At 39.0% G+C, this 22,406-nt stretch overlaps 1 protein-coding gene across 5 annotated transcripts in view; it reads left to right on the forward strand.

Annotated features, from left to right (window-relative positions):
* Window positions 1-22,406, forward strand: part of OSBPL8 (oxysterol binding protein like 8) — a 98,742-nt gene that overhangs the window by 15,440 nt on the left and 60,896 nt on the right. For 3 of the 5 annotated variants that reach the window (XR_013921905.1, XM_080340550.1, XM_080340553.1), the window contains exon 2: window positions 18,811-18,916. Coding sequence is in view for 3 of the 5 variants with exons in the window: in XM_080340550.1 (XP_080196676.1) it covers window positions 18,875-18,916 (42 nt within the window). In the remaining 2 variants the exon portion in view is untranslated. Of the gene's footprint in view, window positions 1-18,203; window positions 18,917-22,406 lie in introns of those variants that run through there. The other 2 variants (XM_080340551.1, XM_080340552.1) reach the window with 2 other exon arrangements.

Consider the following 22,406-nt stretch of genomic DNA (forward strand, 5'->3'; position numbering starts at 1 on the left):
AATCAAAGAAATGGAAAAAAAAAAAAAAAAGAATGCCACTTTGAACTCCAGTAGTGAATGAATGAAGTTATACTTAGGTTTAACATGCAGACCACTGGAAACAAAATTCTGATGTTAAAACCAAATAGTAACTATAAAATGGTGATAATCAGCTTGGATTCACTAGAGAATCAGTAATTGCTTCACCTACTTTTGAAAACTAGAAGTTATATTTCTACCTAGTGTTTTAACTGGGAAAAAAATATGAATTTATTTTCTTTGACACTGAACAGTAATAATTATTAATGTGAAGGAATACATGTAAAAAGAAACTATAAAGAGATCCAGCTTTTTCCTTCGTTGTCATGATGTGACAGCCTCCTGTACAGAATAGCATGGAAAAATTCTATTGTTATTAAAATAGTGGAATTTCATACCTGGCTTAAAATCTTTTGGTATAATAATAAATTTCAAGCTCAAATGGGGAGATGTGGAAACCAGGAACGATGGTAATTTACTTCTAAGGAAACCTACAGAGTGCTTTTGGTCTGCACCTGTGACAGTGTTTGTCATGCAAAGTAGCTCTTGTTCAGAGGCTGCATACTCTGAAAGGCTCTTTTAAGTGGCTCGATATTGCTCTAGTATAATCTTTTATTCCTTTTGTTATGTAGGGTGTGACGAGGATATTTTATTCCCTTAATTATTCAGGAGTGTGGTAGAATAACAGAGTGATTATCTCAGCTGCCACAAAACCAAGGGGTTGAAAATAAACCTGGTCATCAGCTAGAGATTCACATGTATCTGAATTTCAAAGCAGGCCAACAATGATTTTTTTTTTTTTCTTTTGTAAGAGGAAATACAATACCTGTTGTAAAGTTGCTGAAAACATTTTTGTCTCAACAAGGAAGGCAAATTTAATATTCAACAAAATGTTTTAAAAGTTCAGAACCACTTTTGATGAGTTTAGAGCACGGTGTCCAAACTGGAATGCTGCCACTCTTAGAGGTATCGTTGAAAATGGGCAATTGCTTGTAGTTTTGTGGGTTTTCTTATTATTTCAAAGTCAGTTGGATTTGCAGAGGTGATCTCCAAGGATTTCGCTCTCCCACTCTTAAATGGGCTTTTATATGTTTTTAATAAAGCTTTTAGTATGTAGGCTTTTAGTTGGCTGTGAGGTGTCTGAAGTCTTGCCTTGCAGTTAACTATTGTAGCCCAGGATTTTCCATGCTTTTCACATTCAGGAAAGAAGCAGCTAGAGAGAAAAATGAGAATTCCAGGTCATTCTGTCTCTGTAGTCATTCTGCTAATTTAAAAGTGGCAACTATAGAAAAAGCAACAGAAATTTTAAGTAGCTTTCCTTGTCCATTGTCGCTCCAAAACACAAAATGAAAAAGGGTACCTATAGGGGAAGAGCGTTTAGCTCTCTGAATGTGAACTGTGCTGCTGTGCAAGCTGAGAATGAATCCTGACCCATGTTGATATGATTAATATCCATTGCTATAGATAAGCATAAAAAGACAAAATCCAACTTCATAGCCCACCCAGCTCATCTTTATCCTTTGTTTCTATGCTGATTTTATTCTGTTAAACTTTCAGTGTTGCTAAGATCAGAGAGTTTCCTTCATCAACCTTAAATGTCCCAGGGTCCTTATGGAGAGCTGAAGAATTCTTCAGTTCTTGTTTTAGTGTGATTTATTTATTAATTATAATTTTTACTAAATCAACTAACCGATCCTCAAAGATATCTAAGGAGACAATTGTGACTTTTTTTTTAATTGAACTCACTATGCCATTCTCCAGTCCCAAAGTAGATAGACTGCTTAGCATTTTAATTGGTTTTCAAGCTGAATTCAGCGTTGATGTTCAAGGCCAAAGATAGGGTTATGAAGGTTAATTATACTTATCAACATTTAGGAACAGTTGATTCTCATTGCATGTGAAATGTTGGCACAGCACTTTTCTCCTGGAGGAGGAAATTGGCATATTACTTCATGATGTAACTGGAATACTTGTGTGCTTACCTTGGTTAGGTGGTTTCAATGGGTAAGCTTCTCAGTTATTTTACAGTTTGGTGCTTATAAATGACCTTGAAATATCCAAGTGGCTATTTACTTTAAATCTGCATTGTATGAAGCTAATAGCACTCATGTAGTTACCAGGTCTTAATTTCATATTCCATGCGTGTTGCGGAGAAGCTGGATGTGATAAAGCTTAAGTTATGAATGTCACAGACTTTCTAAAATCTATAACAGGAGTATAAAATATGCTGTTGTTTTAAGAACTCCTTGCTTACAGTATTTTTTTTCTAAAGTTTTGATCATTAGGAGGAGAGGAGAGCTCATCCTTCTCTGAATTCTGTTGAGGGCTGCAAAACAGAAGGACTAAATCCTTTCTTACAGGAAAGATTAGGCATGCCCAAGTGTTTTTGAGATTAAGGGACTCTACACATTGAAGTCAGTATTACATGTGCTTTTGCTTGACAATTTCAGAAACACAACCAAGCCAATAAACCTTTATTCTCCTACATGTTCATTATGAAACTTCTTGGATAAATTGAAATTTTTAAAAGTTATAAGCCTCTATTTGTAAGTACAGTGTACCTGCTGAAGTTCACTGGTTTGCCTATGTGACCACTGGTTTTGGATAGTCGGTCTGGACACTCAGTTGGAAACACAGGACACGAGATTTCTCCAGTCACCCCTTTTAGCAGAGCACGTGATTGGAAACACGTAGTGCCAGTTATTCGTACAGCTGCTCCTGCAGGAAATGTCAGTGGGTACATTCAGTTTTCCTCCTTTCAACATCTCAAAGCAGGATGTGAAAATGAGCATCAGAGTTGGGATGTATCCCCAGGAAGATGAGTAAGTTGGGATGTACATTTCTGTTTAGTTGTAGCTCTGAGACCTAAGATAAAGCTGCCTAGCTCCGTTTACATGGTGAAGCATGGAAATTAGTGTTTCATTCCTTTCCTAAATGCTAGACTTTGAAATGTGTGTAAGCTGCCTTCAAAAGGAATTAAATGTGTAACATGATACTTAGAGGTGTAGTTAACTGCTGTGGCAGAGATACAGGGTATTGAATTGCTCTCTGCTAATATTATCTTGGTAGTTAAGCTAGTGTTATCTTGGTATTGTGTGTAATTTTGAATCTGAAAGTAAACTTATGAAGTGCTATTAAACTGATAACTCTTGTCACTTTGGTGACAATATTGGAATAAGGTAATGCTATGAAGGGAAAGATGTAGTTTATCTTTAAAAACTAAATACATTCTCTCTTGGAAGTATTCTTTCCCTTATTTATTGTAAAAATACCAACTGAATTTGTTGGAGCTCACCAACATTGCATCTTTTTTTCCAGGCATTTATGTCCATTTTCTGTCTGTTCCTGGACTCCCAAACTGTGTGACATCTCTTGCAACCCTCACCATGCCATTCTGACTGCTCTTAATTAGCTGAGTATTGGGTAGATGGATAGAGGATGGTGGGGAAGCAGGATTCAAAACTTGATATCACACAGTCATGGGGGATTGCCCAGCTGAGAGGATCACATTCACCTTAAATCACATGCTCGAGCAATCTGATGGCCCCATTATGTATTTTATGGGAAAGAGAATTCCCAGTGCTGGAGCAGACTGGGTGGAAGGGCAGGAGAAGGTGCTTTGTTCATTCAATATTTGTTTGGCCCTGAATGCAATAATTCTTTATCCAGAATGGTAGTGGTTTGTTTTGTTTTGTTTTTTGTTTTGTGTTGTGGATTTGTTGATGGGTTTTTTTTGGTCTCTCTTTGTTTCCTTCTCTGAAGCATTTAGAAGGACATTCAAGGAAGTGTCAAGACTTCGTTTTCCTGCCTGTGCTGTATGAAGTGACGTTATAACCACTCTCTGGTTGTCAAGGAACAGAACCTTGTTATCTGAACCATGACACATACTTTATTTTCTACTCGAGTGATTTTAGTATCTTTCATATTGGTCCCTGAAGCAGAACCTTAAGTGCACCTTGATAATGTGTGGTTCTTGTTATGGAGAATCTTGGTGTCTCCTCTAGTTGTGGGAACAAAAAGCATTCTGCTCTTCAGAAATGGGATAGCTTTGGGAACAAATATGTACAAATATGCACTCCAGTGCTTGAGGGCTGGCTTTGAGCTGTGAAAGGCTTGGCTTCTGTTTTCAGCTGTGGCAAAGAAAAAAATTTAAGTTGCGTGTTGATTGTTGCAAATGGTGTGAGCCATTGTGTAATTTACATTAGGCAGTGATGGGGGCTGTTTAGCCTGGAGAAAAAGAGGCTGAGGGGAGACCTTCTCGCTGTCTACAGCTACCTGAAAGGAGGTTGTAGCATGGAGGGTGTCAGTCTCTTCAGGTAACAAGTGACAGGACAAGAAGAAATGGCCTCAAGTTGCACCAGGGGAGGGTTAGATTGGATATTAGGAAACAATTCTTCACGGGAAGGGTTGTCAGGCATTGGAACAGGCTGCCCAGGGCAGTGGTTGAATCGTAATCCCTGGAGGTGTTTAAAAGACGTTTAACTGAGGTTCTTAGGGACATAGTTTAGTGCTGGAGTTAGGTTAGGTTATGGTTGGACTCGATAATCCTGAGGGTCTCTTCCAACTAAAATGGTTCTATGGTTTTATATTGGGCAGATTTCTGAGGACTGTGAATTGCAGGTGAGTTGTCACTTGATGACACTTGTATGTCTTCAAAAGTTACTTGTTGTGGCAGGCTGGGTGCTGCTCATTGCCCAAAGAAACGCCATGGGAGAGCACCTAAGTTGTTGAATAGTAATGGGTGGGGAAACAAGAGGTTTAGGGCTAGGTCACTTGCCAAGTCTGATATGCAACAATGTTTTACAGTTCCTGTGGATTGAGTTATATTGTATAGATGCTGTTGGCTCATCTTGTTAAATTAAAAGCAGTTCCAAGTCATAGTTGATTAGCAGTTACTTAGTAGCTTCAGAAGACAAGCATGGATGATTGGTGCTAAATTACTAGTCCTTGTTAAGCTTGTACAAAGGCTCTTTGAAATATTTGTTTGTGACTTAAAACAGTGAAAAAAACACCCATAAGAAAAACAATTTCATCTTCAGTACCCCCAAAAAACCTCGTAAAATGAAAACAATCAAAAACACCCCCAAAAAGTATGAAATATCCTGAATTGCAAACATGTAGGATAGCACTGATACCTAAAAAAACGCAGAAGATTCATCAGCTGATTTTAATTAGGCAAGCAGTAAAGTGAAGAAAACTCAACTTGGCATAAACAATGGAAATCTAAATTAGACTTTCTAAATTGTTTTAATAAACCATGATGTGTAAGCCAGATACTATCACTGCCTCTTTGAACCTGTTGCTAATTTAAGTTAGAATTTCTATGGTTTTTCCTATTGCAGTAGGCTTCTCTGACCTTTTGTTCTTAAATACTCATACAGATATCCTGTATCTTGAAATTGTGGAAACTACCTTCTAGTGCTAGCCAAAAGAAATCCGAATGAAGGCCATCTCTTATGTCATTGGCTCTATTTTAATATTAAGAAGAGACACTGCTGTCAAGATGAGAAAACAAAATTGTACATGAGAATAAACATTGTGTTCCTTTCTGAAATATCCACCATGTTTAATCCTGCACAAAGTCCACTCCATAAAAGTATCTCAAATGCAGTATAACTGTTTTGCAGCTAAGCGCTCCTTGATTGAGACTTGTTTGTCTGTGTTGTCTTCTGTCATGCTTTTAATCTTAGATTTGCATTGATTTTTCTATTTGATCTATCTCAGATTAGAGCAGAAATTGGGATTGTAGTTACTCTCTTAGCTGAGCCCATGTGGAGTGTGTTCATGGTTCTCATTACCAGGACTTGGAGAGGAAATCCCTGTTCTTTGATGAAACTAAGTCAATGGGTTATAGAAAAGTGATTCTCTACTGGTAGGTGTTTGGGAGCTCTGGATGAGGAAAGATAGTTTTTTATTCACTTCACACGAATGCTATTCCTCAACAGTGCTGTCTAATGGAGAAAACAAAACAAACACAAAAAACCCCAAAACAAAACAGCAAAAAGAACACCACCGCCCACAACAAAAAACCTTACTATTACCACTTTTAAACCTTTGGAAGCCTGTAGTCTGGTGTTATTTCTAAATGAATGCAGTTAAGTGGCATCACTCTTGGAATTTGAATCATTGTGTTCTTCTTGGGCAGGTCTTAGTGAGTCACCTAAGTCATATTTTGAGATTAGCTTTTTTTTTTTCAGTGCACAGAACCAACTACCCCCTCCCTGCCTTTATGAAACTTAAGGTGTTCTTTCAACAGGTATGCAAATATAAAAGAGCTCTTTAAGGTGTATTTCACCACTTTAGATGAGTTAGCCATCCTTTTCAGTTCTGAGAAGCAGCAACATGCACCATGCAAAGGAGAGATTAAACACTTAGTGGATCTGCCACTTGGAAAATTGGTCCTTTGCACAGACATTGGAGGTACATTATTTGTTTTATGAGTTTGGTTTTCTTCTTTTTGCTCTAAATGATGATTTTCTTCCCCTTCAACTCTTTTTATTCAGCAGTAACTATTTATATTGCTTTGAACTTGAGAGCTCTAGTAACATTTGGATCAAATTGAACTTGGTAGCATACAGAACAAAAGGATAGTGGATATTCAAGGGAGCTTATAGTCAAGCACTGACAGTTACTGGTGGATTTAAGGGATACAGTAAGAAAAGTAAAGATTGGTATCTGCTCTGACTAGTTATTGTAATTGCTGGAAAGTCTGTGGTGGAGCCTCGTGAGATACCAAAAATCTGATTCTGTAAGTCATTTGTAGTAACATTTCTGCTCTTTTGAAGGTGTGTGGGCTTTGGGGTTTTTGGGGGTTTGTTTTCAAGTATGATCTGTTCTGTTCTACATATTCTGAGCTTTAACCTTTATCACTGGGTGATTCAGAGGGTACATATACCCATGACTGTGATAATTTGAATTTGCTTTAGTTTCGTTGGATCTGTGTCCATCATCAAGGAATATATCAAGAAAGATTTAATCACTTCTGAAGATGAGTCATGCTATTCCTCCAGGTCTCTGTAACTCCTACAAAGATGAGAGAGCAACAGTAGATAAGAAAAGGGGGTGGTTTTCCTTAAGAAGAGGGTTGTCTGGTCTTTTGGACAGTCTTGGAAGAATGTTCTCGTCTATTCCCCATCTCTACAGATGTTTTAAACATAAATTGTGTTGTAACATAAGTAATCCATGCTCTAGTGCCTGAGATAGTTGCTTTCATGTTATTCATATTAAAACTGCAAATTGTTTGTAAACTCTTAGTAAGCAAAACATTTTACCATGACTGTCTGACTGGGTACATATTCTGAAATTGTGACAAGCTGGAATCTTGTTTGTGTTTGCTCAGGTCAGCTCAGAGAGAAGCAATGTAGGAAATCAGCTGCAGTAGCTTCTGGTGTGGCAGTGAACTGTCTGCATGATGTTGCCTGTCTGTCCAAGCAAAGTCACTGCAGGTTCTGAGATACAGAAACTTTACAGTAGTTTAAGCCTTTTGCTTTATTTACAACAAGTAAAGAGCCCTCATCTAGTCATGCACAGTTCCTTTGGCAGTTGGTAATTAACTGATCTGTAACAGTATGATTACTTGCAATTGTGTACATATAATCTCAGAATAGCTGTCCAAAACTTTAGTCCTTATAAAGATGATTATATTCTTGACCTGAATGTGAGACTTAATATTTCTCTATCTGTGATTGCATTTTAACCAAGGTGTTTAGAGGATTTCATCACTGATGGTAGTATTCTGCATCATTTGAAGCATTAAAGTAGACTTGCAGAACCCCCTTATTGAGGCTTTTTTCAGCAAAATGAATTAGTGTTTCTCAGTCTTGAAATAGTGTCTCTTTTTTCTTTTTTTTACATTTAATGCTTTAGCTCTGTATTAGACAGTAATGTCTGTCAAGGGAAAAAGAAAAAAAAAATGTTCCTTTTAGGAAAAGCAAAGTTAGATTTTGTTTAGGAAAGTTCCATGCAGAGGAAATCCAGATCTGTCATGTGTCTCAGTGCAGAACTAATTTCGCTTTGGCATCAGAAACAGAAGGACTCGTTTTCCCACTTGTCCATCTTGTCTGTGGAAACATCTGTGCTGACTTATCTTACTTTTTCATTTCAGAAAAACCTTTAAGAACAACATTGTTTTTCCTTTTGCCTTGGCTTCATTCCCCTCATTTCCTGCAGTAGTTTCCAGTTGGTGTTGGACGAGTAGTAGCTATAGACATACTCCAGGCTTACACAGGCTATTATGGTTGGAATGGAGGTGGATTAAGAGGTGGCCCTGGGCTGTTCTTTATCACTGCTGTGCCAGACCTGCAAGCAGGAAGGCAGATGCAAAGTCCCATGGCCTAACTCAGTTTAAATGATCCCTATTTTGAGAGTGTCTGTTTAAAATAACTTGCAATAGTGGGAGATTGCAGACAGGCCTACAGGCTGGTCTGAAAGGCAACAGCCACAGTGGGGAAAGGGGAGGCAACTTCATACAGCTGCCAAAATTAGAGATAAGAAACCATGGGGAGCACCAGCTGGCCTCTCATCACAGTGCTCAACAATTTTTTTTTTTGGTCTTTTCACTCCAGGATGTTAATATAAGCATTTTGGCTTCTGATGCAAAACTCTAGATGGATGTGAGTTGATGAGATATATGGAGGGATGTGTGTGTGAGGCTACTAGTAGTACCTTTACAGTTGTGAAAGAAAACTTGTAATTTGTTAGAAGAAAGGCAGGATTCCCTGACTTCAAATTATTAAATTTGTCATGTTGCTTTCTTAAATGCTGTTTAGTTTGTCATCTTTGGGCAGGAAATATGCAAGGCCCAAATAGTGGATGTGCCCTTAAGTTACAGGGTGGAGTTCTTAAAGTAAAATGCTTAGCAATGTGTCTAACCACTTACTTTGAGTGCATCTTGTTTTCTTCAAACAAAGGCTATAATTGACCAGTTTAACTTTGTATAAGTTTCTGTAGGGTCAGTTTGACATCTGCTTCTTTATTTTGGTGTTTGGTACTGTACCATCTTGAAATGTAAAAATAAAATGCTAGATTTGGAGATGTAAGGTTTGATTAAATCTTCTTTCCATATTTCATGACAACAAAACAAAAATCTTCTGGATATTTTATGAAGCTTCATAGCTTCCCTCTGGTTCAAGCTTAAATTAAAAAAAAAAAAAAAAAAAAAAAAAAGATTTATTGCCTTTTTATGCACAAAAGTCAGACTGAGCCCCAGGTAAAAATGGCTTGTGGCAGTGAAGTAGATAATGTTTCAGATAACTAGATATCCTTAAGTGAAGAAATAACCATTTTAACCATTTTTACCATTAAGACCAACAACTCATTTGAATCATGGGAGCAGTCTTGCCAAATGTACATTGTGAAGACTGTGACAGATTGGGGAACTTTGAAGTGCATTTCAATGGCTGGGGGCTCCAGAACACTTGGAACTTGAGTTTTTTCAGAAGATGTTGAATTTGAGTACCTAGAGGTGACTTTTACCTCCTCTCCTGTACTCTTTTATCTTTACCAGGACAAGTTTGCCTGTGGGACACCTGTGTAAGGTAGTAATTATTAAAGTTGCAGTGAATATTCAGAAGTTTGCTACCCTTTACTTGGCATTCATTGCCATCTGTCACCCTCAAAAGATAGCTGAGGTATCTGGACTGTGCTTCTACTTTCCAAGTTTTTTCTAGATGAGACATGTTTTCAAGTATTGTTCTTAAGTGCTTCAACTTTCCTGTTGTGTGTTTTTTGTGGCTTGTATGGTGTGTGTGTTTTTCTTTCTTCTTCTGGAAACAGCAATACAGAAACAGGAAACAGCTTTCTTTGCACGTGGACTCATTGTTCAGGAAATGAGAAGGCAGGTGATGAAACTCAGGGTGGAATGTAGTGTTTCATAAGGGTGTATTTGGTGGCTGATAGCATTAAGTGATTACAGTATACTCAGGGGTCATATGTGTGGCAGTTTTTGAGTCTGGTAGTGTTATACCTGTAGCAGACTTTTGAGCATTCAAACACTGCAATTCAGAGTTAACCTAACCATGCAGGTCATAATCTGTTACTTCCCCAATGTTATTACTGATTTTGTCAAGCTCTCCTATTTGTCTTGACTTCACAGCAGAAGGAATTGAACCTAGAGATCTACTCAGCTCTCTGATTTATTTTCTACAGCTGCAGAACAAAACCTTTTCCTAGTTCTTCCAAGTTCTTGTTAGCGTGTGTAAGGTGCTTAGTTTGAGAGTTGAGGAAAACTTGTGATTTTGTTGTTTACCAGATCTTTTGCTGCATCGTTTGACGATGTTGGCCCCACTCCATTTTTACCAAGAACTTGACTTCAGCTCCGTCTTTCTCAGAACTGGTCTCAACAAACAGGTGGTCCTTGGCATGCGGTGACATTGGGTCATGTGCAAGAAGCTGGCCTGATCTGTAGCTTGTCCTAGTGAAGTCTACTTGGTGTGTGGACTCCTGAACTGAGAAAGGGGATCTGTGGCCCCACTCCACAACCTGGGGGCTGTACTTCCTCTGGTGCACTGGATTCACAGAGCCTCCAAAGGAAGGCATGTGCCTTGATTACAGTCTGTGCTGTTGCTGCTCCTCTGCTGCACAGAGCCAAGTGAAAGTGCTGTCACCCTGTTTTATAATTGCTGTGTGGCACTTAGATTATATGAGAGCCTTGGTTTGATCACCATAGTTAGATTTATTATTTAGATTTTCTTTAACCTCTGAAAACTAATCCTGTCCCTGTTAGCTCTTAAATTTTTTCTTAGTTTTGTTTGTTTGTTTGTTTTTTAGCACTTAGCTACCTTTTGCAAGATTATTACCTCCAGCTTCGTTATGGACTTTACTGAACTGAATGCAGTGATAACCACACCTGAGAACTCCTTACCTAGGAGTCACCTGGTGATTCTGGAGGACAGCAAGTTGAACATGAGCCAGTAACATGACCTTGCCACAAAGAAGGTGAATGGTGTCTTTGGGTCTATTAGACAAAGCATTGTCAGCAGGTTGAGGGTAGTGATCCTTTCCTTCCACTCTGCACTGGTGAGGCCATATCTTGAGTGCTGGGTCCATTTCTGGGCTCCCCAGTACAAGAGAGATGTGGACATAGCGGAGAGAGTCCAGTGAAGGGCCACAAAGATGATTAAAGGGGCTGGATCATCTGTTATTTGAGGAAGAACTGAGAGAAAGAGCTGGGACTGCTCAGCATGGAGAAGGCTTGAGGGATCTTATCAATGTATATAAATACCTGAAGGGAGGATGCAAAGAGGACGGAGGCAGCTGTTTTCAGTCGTGCCCAGTGACAGGACAAGAGGCAGTGGGCACGAACTGAGACACAGGATGCTCTCTCTCAACATCAGGAAACACTTCTGTACTGTGAGGGTGACCAAACATTGGCACAGGTTGCCCAGGGAAGTTGTGCAGTCTTAGTTCTTGGTTAATGTATTGTTAATGTATGGAGGACTCCTTTAGACCAAAAGGGACACATAATAGGTAAAGTAGAAGGCTGTGAAGTTGAATTCTTAGTAGATACAGGAGCCACATTATCACTTTTAAATTTCACCCCAGCAGGGTCCAAACTTATGGATGAAACTTTGATTCATGTAGTTACTGGCAATGGAGCAAAATTAAGCAAACCCTTATTTGTGACAATAGGAAATAAGACTATATGGGAAAAGTCTGTATTTGTGGAAGACTGCCCAGGAAGTTTATTAGGGACAGATCTTTTACAGGCTCTGGACATGGAAATACATTTATTGCCTGAGGGAGTGGATATAATAATTGTGAGGATGAATGTAATTACCAAGAGTACTAACGAAGAGTTCAAAATACCAGAAATATTAAAATCTGTGCCAACAAAATTATGGAGTAAAACCAGTTTGGATGTAGGGCTATGAGTTTCAGCTCACCCTGTGATCATAAAAACAAAGGGAGGAGCTCTTCCTGCTGTGAAACAGTATCCTGTTCCCCAAGAACCAGAAAAAAGCATTCAAAAACAAATTGACTGCTATTTAACTCTAGGAATTTTAGAAGTATGTGAGTCACCCTACAATACTCCTATACTCCTAGTGAAGAAAAATAGATTAGATTAAGATGGAGACCCAGAATATCACTTTGTACAATATTCACGAGCAGTTAATGACCACATAGTGGTTTCTCACCCAGTAGTGCCTGATCCCTCCACTATGCTCTCACTAATACCGCTTTGGGCAAAAAGTTTAACTGTAACTGATCTAACTGCTGCTTTTTTTTAGTGTCCTGCTACACAAAACCAGCCAACTTTTGTTTGCTTTCACATGGAAAGGACAGCAGCTGACCCACAAGTGTTTGCAGAGTCTCCTACAAGTTTTTGTGAATAATGGGAAATTATTTAAGAGATATAAAACTGCCATGTGAAACAGTTCTTGTGAAATATGTAGATGATTTACTAATAGCAAGTGAAGATGAAAGTGCCTGTATAGTAGATACTGTGTGTTTATGTACTGCCTTAGCGGTGAAATGACACTGTGCATCTCAGTCCCAACTTGAGCTGTGTCAGAAAGAAGTGAAATACTTAAGTTTTATTTTAAGAGAAGAGCAGTGAGAAAGACTCAGAAGGGGTAGGTGCTTGTTGTGGTTTAACTCCAGCTAGCCACAAAAACCATGACAGCTGCTTGGTCACTCCTCCCCATACCCCAAGAAGGGAAGAAAATCAAAAGGGAATGGAAAAACTCGCAGGTTGATATAAAAGCAGTTTAATGAAACAACAAAATAATACTAATATTTTACTACTAATAAGAATATGTAAAATGAAGAAGAGAAAATAAGTGATACTTAATGCAGTTTCTCACAAACTCCATCCATGCTGAAGAGTTAGTCCCAAGAAGTAAAGCACCCTGGTCCTGAACAGTGAGAAAGCAAAAAGGCAGAAAGACCCAAAGGCCAACTGCAAAATGGCAGAACAGCAAAAGGCTGAACTAATTAAACTAACCCAGCTACTGGAACTGAATTGGAACAGAAGTGAGCTGGAATGGAACTAATGAGCTGGAAAAGCCTACTCCAATTATATACCGAGCATGACGCTAATGGTGTGGAATATTTTAATTGATCAACCTGGATGTCACTCAAGGTCTGTCCCATTTATGGTGCCCTTCCTAGTTGTCTTTCACCTGGAGGTACAACCCCCAGAAAGACCATGGTCTCCCTGAGAGTGGCAGAGGTACCAGTAAGTTCTTACATTCTCCTCTCACCCAATCCCAAACGCTGGAAAGCTCGTGGGAAGAAATAAGTTAGCTCTTCTCAGTCAAAACTTGGGAAACCTAGCATCTTATCACAATAATTCTCATATTAAATCCAAAACAAAAAAAGTTAGTGCTAGCTGTTAATAAGAAAAGTTTCTAAGCACATGATGAAAATCAGCTCGATTTCAGTCAAACCAACACAACACTACAGCTAAACTTGATGTCAGTCACAAAGAAACGGGTACGGGGATTCCTTGCAGCAGTAGGATTCTGATGACAGTGTATCCCTGGGTTGAGCGAACTAACAAAACCCCTAACAGAAGCAAAAAGAGATGAGGAAGTAGATCCTATTGTGTTGGGCCCAGAAAGGTCCAACATCCTTCTATAAAAGGGGGGGTTTGAACAAGATGACTGCCAGAGGTCCCTTCCTATCTCATCCATTGTGTGATTCCCAGTGGAACAGCACTTCACTGGTACTGTTGTGACCCTCTTTTCCAGCAAGGACCTAAGTGCATTTTTACCCTTCTTGATGCCCATGTGAACAACTAGGTTTCCTTTCTCCTAGTGTGTGTTGCCCATGCTTGTTGTCACATTGGTCTTTGAAGTCAATGTATTACGCATGTGTCACCTTAAAAGAAATTTACAATATACTCTTATTTGATGCTCATCTTGGGAAATTTAAGTGCATTAACTTAATTTAGGCCTTAAGGATAGAAGATAGGTACCCAGCAGAACTTAGCAGGTCCATTTTGGAGGTCTGAGCCTGGGGAACGCTTGCCCTTTGGAAGGCCAGGTGAGCATGCAGTAGCCATTTCACCCTGCACTTTGTGCAGCCAATCAGCAAGTCACAGGTGAGGCTGTACCATGCCTGTGTGGTGTGATGCTGGAGTGTAAGAGAGTGGTCTGATACTATAACGGATCACAAGACAGTATCACTGTGCAAATCCTATATCTAATGACTGTAGGTGATAGTACTTACAGAGAAAGCTAAAACCTCCCTAAATGGTACAGTATGCAAGTGTTCAAGTAACTTGGTTCATAGATTAAGCAGAAAACCTGTTAGAATCAGGGGTCATCTCGACCATTTTCACATTGTGGCTGCACCTTGGCCAAAATTCAGGGGGCAGTGAGGATATAGGAAGAGATAACATAGTGTCTCAGCCATGAGATTAGGTAAAGACTCTTGGTGAAATTCTCCAAATTTAGTGACGTGTTTGAGTGGAAGCTAATCTGTGGGAGAAGGGGAAGAGTCCTTCTGTGAAGTGAATTATGGTTTTAATGTTAGAAATGTACCTTCAATAGGGTATTACTGCCATGCAGTCAGGTTTAAACTCTCTAATAGGACTGAAACAAAGTACATATTTGGTGAGGGGCCTTTCTTATGCTAGAGGGAAAAGGGATTGTCTTTCCTAATAGCCCCCTTATGCAGTTAAATGAGCATATCCCTACAATAAACACTCATATAATCTGGTTAACATATGGAATTTATAAGTCAATACAGAACACCATCCAATCCACTTGTCTGTAAAGGTGTGAATAAAGGTATGCAACCAGAGACTTCTGACATGGCCAAGGCACCTGGTGTCTGCTGTTTTTGCTGGTGCTCCAGGCCCCACACCAGCTTTGTTGCCCTTCTTTGAACTCTCTCCAGCACCTCAATGTCTTTCTTGTAGCGAGGGGCCCAAAACTGAACACAGGATTTGAGGTGCAGCCTCATCAGTGCCAGGTACAAGGGGATGATCACTTCCCTTGTTCTGCTGACTACACTATTTTTGATGCATGCCAAGATGCTGTTGTCCAGTTTGGCCACCTGGGCACACTGCTGGCTCATGTTCAGCCATCTGTCAGTCAACACTCCTAGATCCTTTTCTGCCACGCAGCTTTCCAGCCACTCTTCCCTGATCCTGTAGCACTGCCTGGAGTTGTTGTGACCCAAGTGCAGGATCCAGGGCATACTTTTGAGATTTTTTTTATTTTATTTTATTTTTTTTAAGGGTGGGAACTAGGAAAGAGGGAGGAAGTCGCATAAAACATTTGAGTATGCATATGTGTAGATAGGTGAAATTCTGTATTAGTATTAGCTTTCCCTGCTATATGTTGTCCTCTGCTTTTATCAGATATCCAAGCAGGATTTTCCTATTCTTAAGGTGCACTGAACTGAAAACCAGACTGTTAAAAAAAACTACCAATAGCTGATGCAATCTGCTAAAATAAATTAAGATGAAATACAGATGTTAAGATGGCAGGTTTTTGATCATGTGCCAAGTAGAATGCATTTCCCTTCTGTTTTAAATACATGTTTCTGAGCTGATCACCCTAGATCCTCTTCACAGTTGGAGAGAAATACCTTATTTTGCAGCATGATTTGTCTGATTGTTACAGCTGCTTTAAAAATGCAGTACCTTTCTAAGTTCCAGTTTGTATCCATTGTGTATGAAAGAAACATAGGTGATTAGCTGGGCTACAATCTTTGAGTTCTTTACAAATAGTTTTAGTTTGCGTGTGTTCTTCTGAACATTCAAGCTCTTAAGAGTTGTGACTGTGAAGTAGGATCATCTGTTAATTAAAACCCTAAACAAACCAGCCAGAGAACCAGATTGCAAATACTTGTGAATGTGGAGAGAGCAGCAAAGGCATATCATAAATGTCCACCAAAAGCTAAAAAGATGATTTAAATTTGGGGTTGTGTCCTCAAAGCTAATGGTTGGGTCAGCAGAAGCAGAAAAGAGCTCACTTGTGGAAGTACCCCTCATAATAACCTGGCTGTATTTACAAATAAATAAATAAATTCCCCTTCCCTACATTTATTGGGAAGTTATTTCAAAGCCTTGAGGCTTGGATGGTTGGAAACATTCTGCAATTCAAAATAAGTCTGTTCTCCAAGCTCATGCTTATTTGACTTTTTGGCAATATTGTTTTGCTGAGAGATCCTTTTCCCCTCCTTGATATTTATTTTGGCATATTTCAGAAGCAATACTGTTTGCTTTCAGTCTTCATTTTGCCAAGAAAAATAAGCCAAGCTGGCTGCCTGCTCATAAGCCAAGCAATGTGGGGGAAGGTTGGCCTTAACTATTTTTGCCCCAGCTTTGCTGCTTTACTCTGCATGCCTGTTCAAATATGAGCAAGCACAATTTTTTCTTTCTCTCCCACATAACATCTCCGCAGTCAATTATGAGGCTTCTTGGGGACCATGGACAACTGTGACTGCTAAGAATTAGACATCAGAGTACCCATCTGATGATACTACTCTTGAGATTGAGATAAGGAAGGGATGTAGTGACTGTGGTTACGTGAACACACAGAGGAGCAGAAAACACCAGGAGTGTTGAGAATAAAAATTGTAAGTTAAAAAATGATCGTTAAAAACAGAGATGAATTTTAAACTGTTTTAGGGTGGATGTTCTTGTGTCAGGAAAGATCTGTTTATTCAGATGACTGAGTATGGTTGCAAGTTTGTGTAACTAAACAAGCTGATTAACTACTTGAAATATCAGTGTGCAATGCCACTCATTTTTCATCCTGTTTAAGAGAGCCTGGTGTTTCTGTAAATTGAATATGTATGCAGTCTGGTGTTGCTGAATTGCCTGCTAATAATAGAGCCTCAGATGGGTGTTGTGGGGAGAGGTGACAAGGAGCAGCCTCCGAGAGGCACCCAATTCTGCATCCCTGTGGCTGCTGTGTGGAAGGTGCATGTTGTGGTGCCAGGAAACAGAGCTTCTGGGGTGAATTCCTCTTTCTGTGGTAATCCTATTTTTCATTTTATTAATGCAAATTAATCTCTTGTAGTCATCTCCCTTCAGATGTCTACTGTTTCTAACTTGTTATACAAGAAAACATCTAGCCACACATTTCCCAGTTACATGCCACCTTGGTAATTACTCAAGTACTTGAGTAAGATCCTCCTCAGTTCTTTGAACTGAGTCGTAGGGAACTATAGACTTTGCAGTTTCTTTAGCACACAGTCTTTTTGTTAAACTTTTTATTAATGCTTCCTTTTGTGTGTTAGTCGCATACATTATGGTAACTTGCTATAGTGTGTTAATACTGTATGTTCTTCCTAAGGGTTTTTTAATTCCAAATGTGCTTTACATAATAGAAGAATGAAAATATGATAATAAAAACACTGAAAGCAGTTGAACAAATGGTTTTTCTTTATAGTGAGATTTGTTTTTATGAGTGCGTATTTCTTGAGGCAGCCTTTGAACTGCAAGATCCAGTTGTGTGCTTTCCCGTTCCTCTCCTTGCCCTTCCCTTTTCCGTGTTCTCTTGCACTCGTGATGCTCCTCAGGCTCCCTGGAGGGGCTGTGATGCCTCCTCCCACCTCACCGCCCTCACCTTTCTGTCCTCAGTTAATTTGTTTCTGCTAAAGCTTGAGCTGAAGCTGTAGCTTGAGGTATATACCCTGAGCATAATACACTAACACCACACCTTAAAGAAAAGGTCACTGTTTCTATGCTACCGCTGCTCTTACACAAGCATTGGTTTAGCAATCTGGTTTGTTATTTAGCTGCTTCCTGGCCCCTCACCCCACCCAAGACAAAAAGAAAGAAAGAAACAACCCCAAACCGTCCTTGGGCTAATTCTCTGATCACACCCTGTCTCTGGCTGGAGGGAAGGGCAGTGGGAGGCTTTGTGGTCGGTGGGACCCAGGGTTTTCTCCTGTGGGATGCTGGCTGTTCCCTTTGGAAAAGGCCAGTTTACAGCTGTTGTGTCCATTTGTATCTTGTGCTGATGGGAGAGAGGCAGAGCAGTGGGCTGTGGGGGAACATCTCTGCAAGCATCCCATCCCCATCTGCTTCTCGCCTCAAACCCGCGATGGGAATGAACAGTTAAAGGCGTGTTTTTTCAACCAAGATTTGGTTGATTCCAGGCCATTTTCTCATCACAACAGTGACTTCGAATGTGGTGCGAATACTAAGATTTAATGTAACTTTCATTCTCTAGCAAAAAAAAAAAGTAAATAGGCAACATCTAAAGAAGGAGGCATTGCTTTCTGGCTGTATGTGGTGACCACCAGCTGAGTGCCTGCTCTGCCACAGAGAGTGTTGGTTTACACAAAGCATTTAATTTCTGTGTCTCTGTTCCACAAAGCAAAATGTGGCTGTTTCTTGAATTATGCTGGGAAGCCCTAAGCTCTGACTACTCCAAAATAGCTTTTAGGTATCCAAACAGCCTGTATGTGCCTGTGGGGCAGGAATGGTGTGTTTCTGGAGACCCTGGAAAAAGGGGAAATACAGGGTGGCAAAAATTGTGAAACTCTGGGTTCTTTTTTTTTTTTTTTTTTTTTTTCTTTTTTCCTCTTCTCTCATGTTTTTACAACATAGCTCTTCCTTATTGGTTGCAAGTATGGCTGAAAGTAAATGCTTGGTTTTGTTTTGGTCATTTTTATTTGAAACTATCTTCTCCATTCCTAAAAAGTTTGTTTTTATGGGTAATGTGCGTGTTTTGCAAGGAATCACAATATACACAGCTTACAATTTATTATTTTATTTTTATTATTTTACTATTTGCTGTCTTAAAATGTAGAGGAGAGAGTGTAGCTCCCTAATGAATTTCAGCCACTGGAAATGAATTATTGTATTTTTCTTTCCTCTTCCAGGGTTCCAAGTAGCAGGATGGAAGAACTCTAACTGTCAGAGAGACAGACAACACCCCCTTTCAGCATGGAAACTGCTCCGCTTGACGGGGAACTAGATAGAAATTCAGTAAGTAACTTGAATGGGACTGCATGTAATCAGATGAACATGTTGATGCTTTTTCAGGGAGAGGATTGAGTAGCTTGAGTCTGTTGTAGTTTGGTTTGAATTGATGCTTTTCTGGTGAATGCATTTGGAATATCATGTATGTGTTAGATTCTCCTGGCAAGAGGGCTGGATATCAAAAAACGTTTGGTTCTAGGATTTGATCCTTGGTGTCTCTGAATCTGGAAAGAAAAAGGTATTCCTCTCAGTCTTACCAAGTGGCACTTTACTGATTAGTGACTATGGACAAAAAGGAAAACCAATGTATTTCTTGGTGGAAAGATGAGCAGAAAAGGCAGGAGGAGTGATAATTATGTATTATTAGAGTCATTTCAGGGATAAGAGTTAATAATCTGTGCGGATTATAAAATTTCTGAAGTAGTGAAAACACCAGCTCTTTCTTAGCAGTTTAAAACCAGGAAAGGCTGGTGGGTGCTATGACACTTTATCATCATCATAATGTTGAAATTATTTAAGAGTTTAATTTTTCCACAACCTGCTTGATGGGAAAGCATTTTTCATAGCTGCACCAGGAAATGGTTTTTAGTTTCCAAAGCTGCTTTCTGATATAAAGCACTGCCTCACAAAGGCAAAACAGGATATTTTTTCTGTAACTGGGGTAAAGCTCAAGGTTAGCACCTCATTAGTGACAAATTTTATTTGTGGTGGTTTAGCTACTACATAGAGCTATTAATTTGATCAAGCGTTTTATTATTGTTTTCATTTTAGGTGATGAATTCAGAGACAAGCTATTTTGCAGTACATTAAGGAAATCATTGGCTTTTTTTCTGTAATTAACAAATTCATTGCTTTGTTGCAGGGCCAATGCATATATAGCCCAGGCATAACGTACTATGAGTATCATCTATCACCTGTGCAATAGGATATTAAAAAAAAAAAACAACCCTGTCAATTCATTTGCTGTGCTCAGTATCTCCTAACATTAAAAATAAATGCACCAGTTTACAAAAAACTTTGAAGTAACTTGAAATGTGCTGGTTTTCTTTTTGTGACATGCCTTCACAATAGCATGATTTGAAGAAGATATCCTGAAATGAGGCTCTGTATGTTTTAGGAAGTCTGCTGCAGAAGAATGCAAAGTGCAAGGACAGATTTGCCTTTTATCCTATGTGCTTAGGCATCTCAAGTGTCATCTCAGAATACTTTTTTAAACTGATGGTGTCCTGTGATTGGCTTCTCTAAGCATTTCTCACCAAAATATCATGTAGTGGTATCTATCTTAATTGCAGTTAGAATGTGAGGTTTTATGTGTTGTACCATAGATGTTAAAAACATAGTTGAAACCTTATCTGCGAGTCTGATATACTTGGTCTGGTCTATACTGTAGTAAAAAAAATTGAAACCGAGATATTTTTTAATGAAAATATTTTAAGAGAGGCTGGACCAAATAACTCTGAAGACCTTAAGTGTATGTAAATCCTCACACTTCCCAGAATTTTGAATTTTTTGAAGGATCATGTTTGAGATTGTTCAGTATTCCAGACTTTTAGCCGCAATCTGATTTTTTTTCAAAGTCTGATTAAAATTAATTAAATACATGAGCTTCAAACATGCATAAAGATCACTGATCAACATTTTGCTACACCATCTAAGTCCTTAAGGGGTTTTCTAGGAGATAGATACCTGAAAAAGCCGTTTTTAGACGTGCCAGCTTTATAATGTGTTTTTGACTTGCATGGAAAAGAAAAATAGAGGAGGAGATCACAATGCTTAATATTGTGGGCTTTTCTTTCCAGAATCAGTCTAAGAAGAAAAGTTTTGCATGAAGTGCTTTTCCTGTCTAATAATTAGGTTGATATACACTGTATCTGAATACAAATGTTATGACAGCTCAGCAAACTATTTTTGGAGTCTGACACAATTAAAACAGTGCAAAATACTAGGCACTTTGGTTTGAGTCTTTGTTTGAGAACAGTTTTTGCCTATGTTTCCATAAAATAGTAATTTAGTTTAAACAGGCCTTACTGGCCTAGGACTCAGGACATTACATGGGAGTGTTTGGTGTAAACCAGTCTTCTTCTAAATGATTTGTCTAGGAAACTTTGTAGTTGGCTCTAATTTTTACCAAAACATGTATGTCATAGGTATGTTGCCCTTGATATAACTTGTACAGTCAGTCTTTGCTATTTAAACACATCAGGAGACATAAAACCAGCCTTTTCACTGGAAGCACTGAATAGAGGTCCTTTACTGATCAGCTTTGCAGGTTGGGTTACTGGACCTGAATTTAAATGTAACATGACTAATCTTAGAGATTTACACATATTAGAGACTGCTTTCAAGAAAAAAAAATCTGTCCTCAGCAGGGTGAAAACTCTGACTTGGCTTTAAAACATGCATTTAAACTCTATTAAGAATTTAGCTGTACGTTTACATTGTAAATCTAGTAAGTATGTTTAAGGAACTTATCTTTTGTGGTGTGAGATTCAGACATGCCAGCATGACACGTGTTTTTGCTTGTACCCTAATCTTTACCAGGAAAAGGATTTTGTTGTATATGACTAGTTGGCAGATGTAATTTAAGGTTTAGTAGCAGTTGTAATAAGCTTTATTTCTGAGAAATTAATGTCTAAAAATAGTACTTTTCTGAAGCACAGAGCTGCTTTTGTATGAAAACGGAATTACGGCTGCTGTCTCATGTGATGGTTTATATTGCTGGTTTTATTCCTTAGTCTTAATCTCAGACTTCACTGGGAGGAGGGCTGGGTTTTGTATGTTTTGGCCGTAACATTTTTAGCTAAATCAATCATGTAGTGTTGCGAGCCTCCCTTGTCAAAGGATTTGTTCTGTAATCAATCAATTAAATAAATGTGAAAATAAGGATAGGCTGTGTCTCTGGAAATAAGTGCATGTTTCTCGTATTTTTTTTTTATATTTAGAATAAAAATCATGGGAGATTGCAATAGGTGCAATAGGCTATTGAAACATGAAGAGGTCTTTTGGGCCGAAATAGTCTCATTTCAGTATCTTAACATCTCGCATCAATATTTAGAAATATATATTTAGGCTTTAGGCTTTAGGAAAATACACAGGCCCAAGTAGCTTTAATGGAGAGAGGGGGTTGACCGGCAACGGAGGCAGTTTGGTGTGTAAACAGAATGTCTGTTGGAGAAGATCAGGGCCAGAGTTAGGACAGGCTTGTGTTTCAGCCTGTGGCGTAGGAGCTGTTTGTACCAGTTCATAGGATTAACCATGCAATGCTAAAATATTTACATAAAAAGCCCCTGCATCGTCTCGGGTGACAGGTTGCCCTGTTCTGTGGTGTCATGTTGTATCTTGGTCAAGGCTGCTTGAGAGGCAGGAGGTGAGACAGGACCCACTGCGGTGCTTTTTCACTGTGTTTCTTCAACGTGTAAGTATTCACTGCGAGTGAACGTGCTGTCTGAGACTCAGAAACTTCTCATCCTACGTGTCTGTTAACTATTTTTCCAAT

The sequence above is a fragment of the Nesoenas mayeri genome (genome assembly GCF_963082525.1).
Source record: "Nesoenas mayeri genome assembly, chromosome: 1".
NCBI classification, from domain to species: domain Eukaryota; kingdom Metazoa; phylum Chordata; class Aves; order Columbiformes; family Columbidae; genus Nesoenas; species Nesoenas mayeri.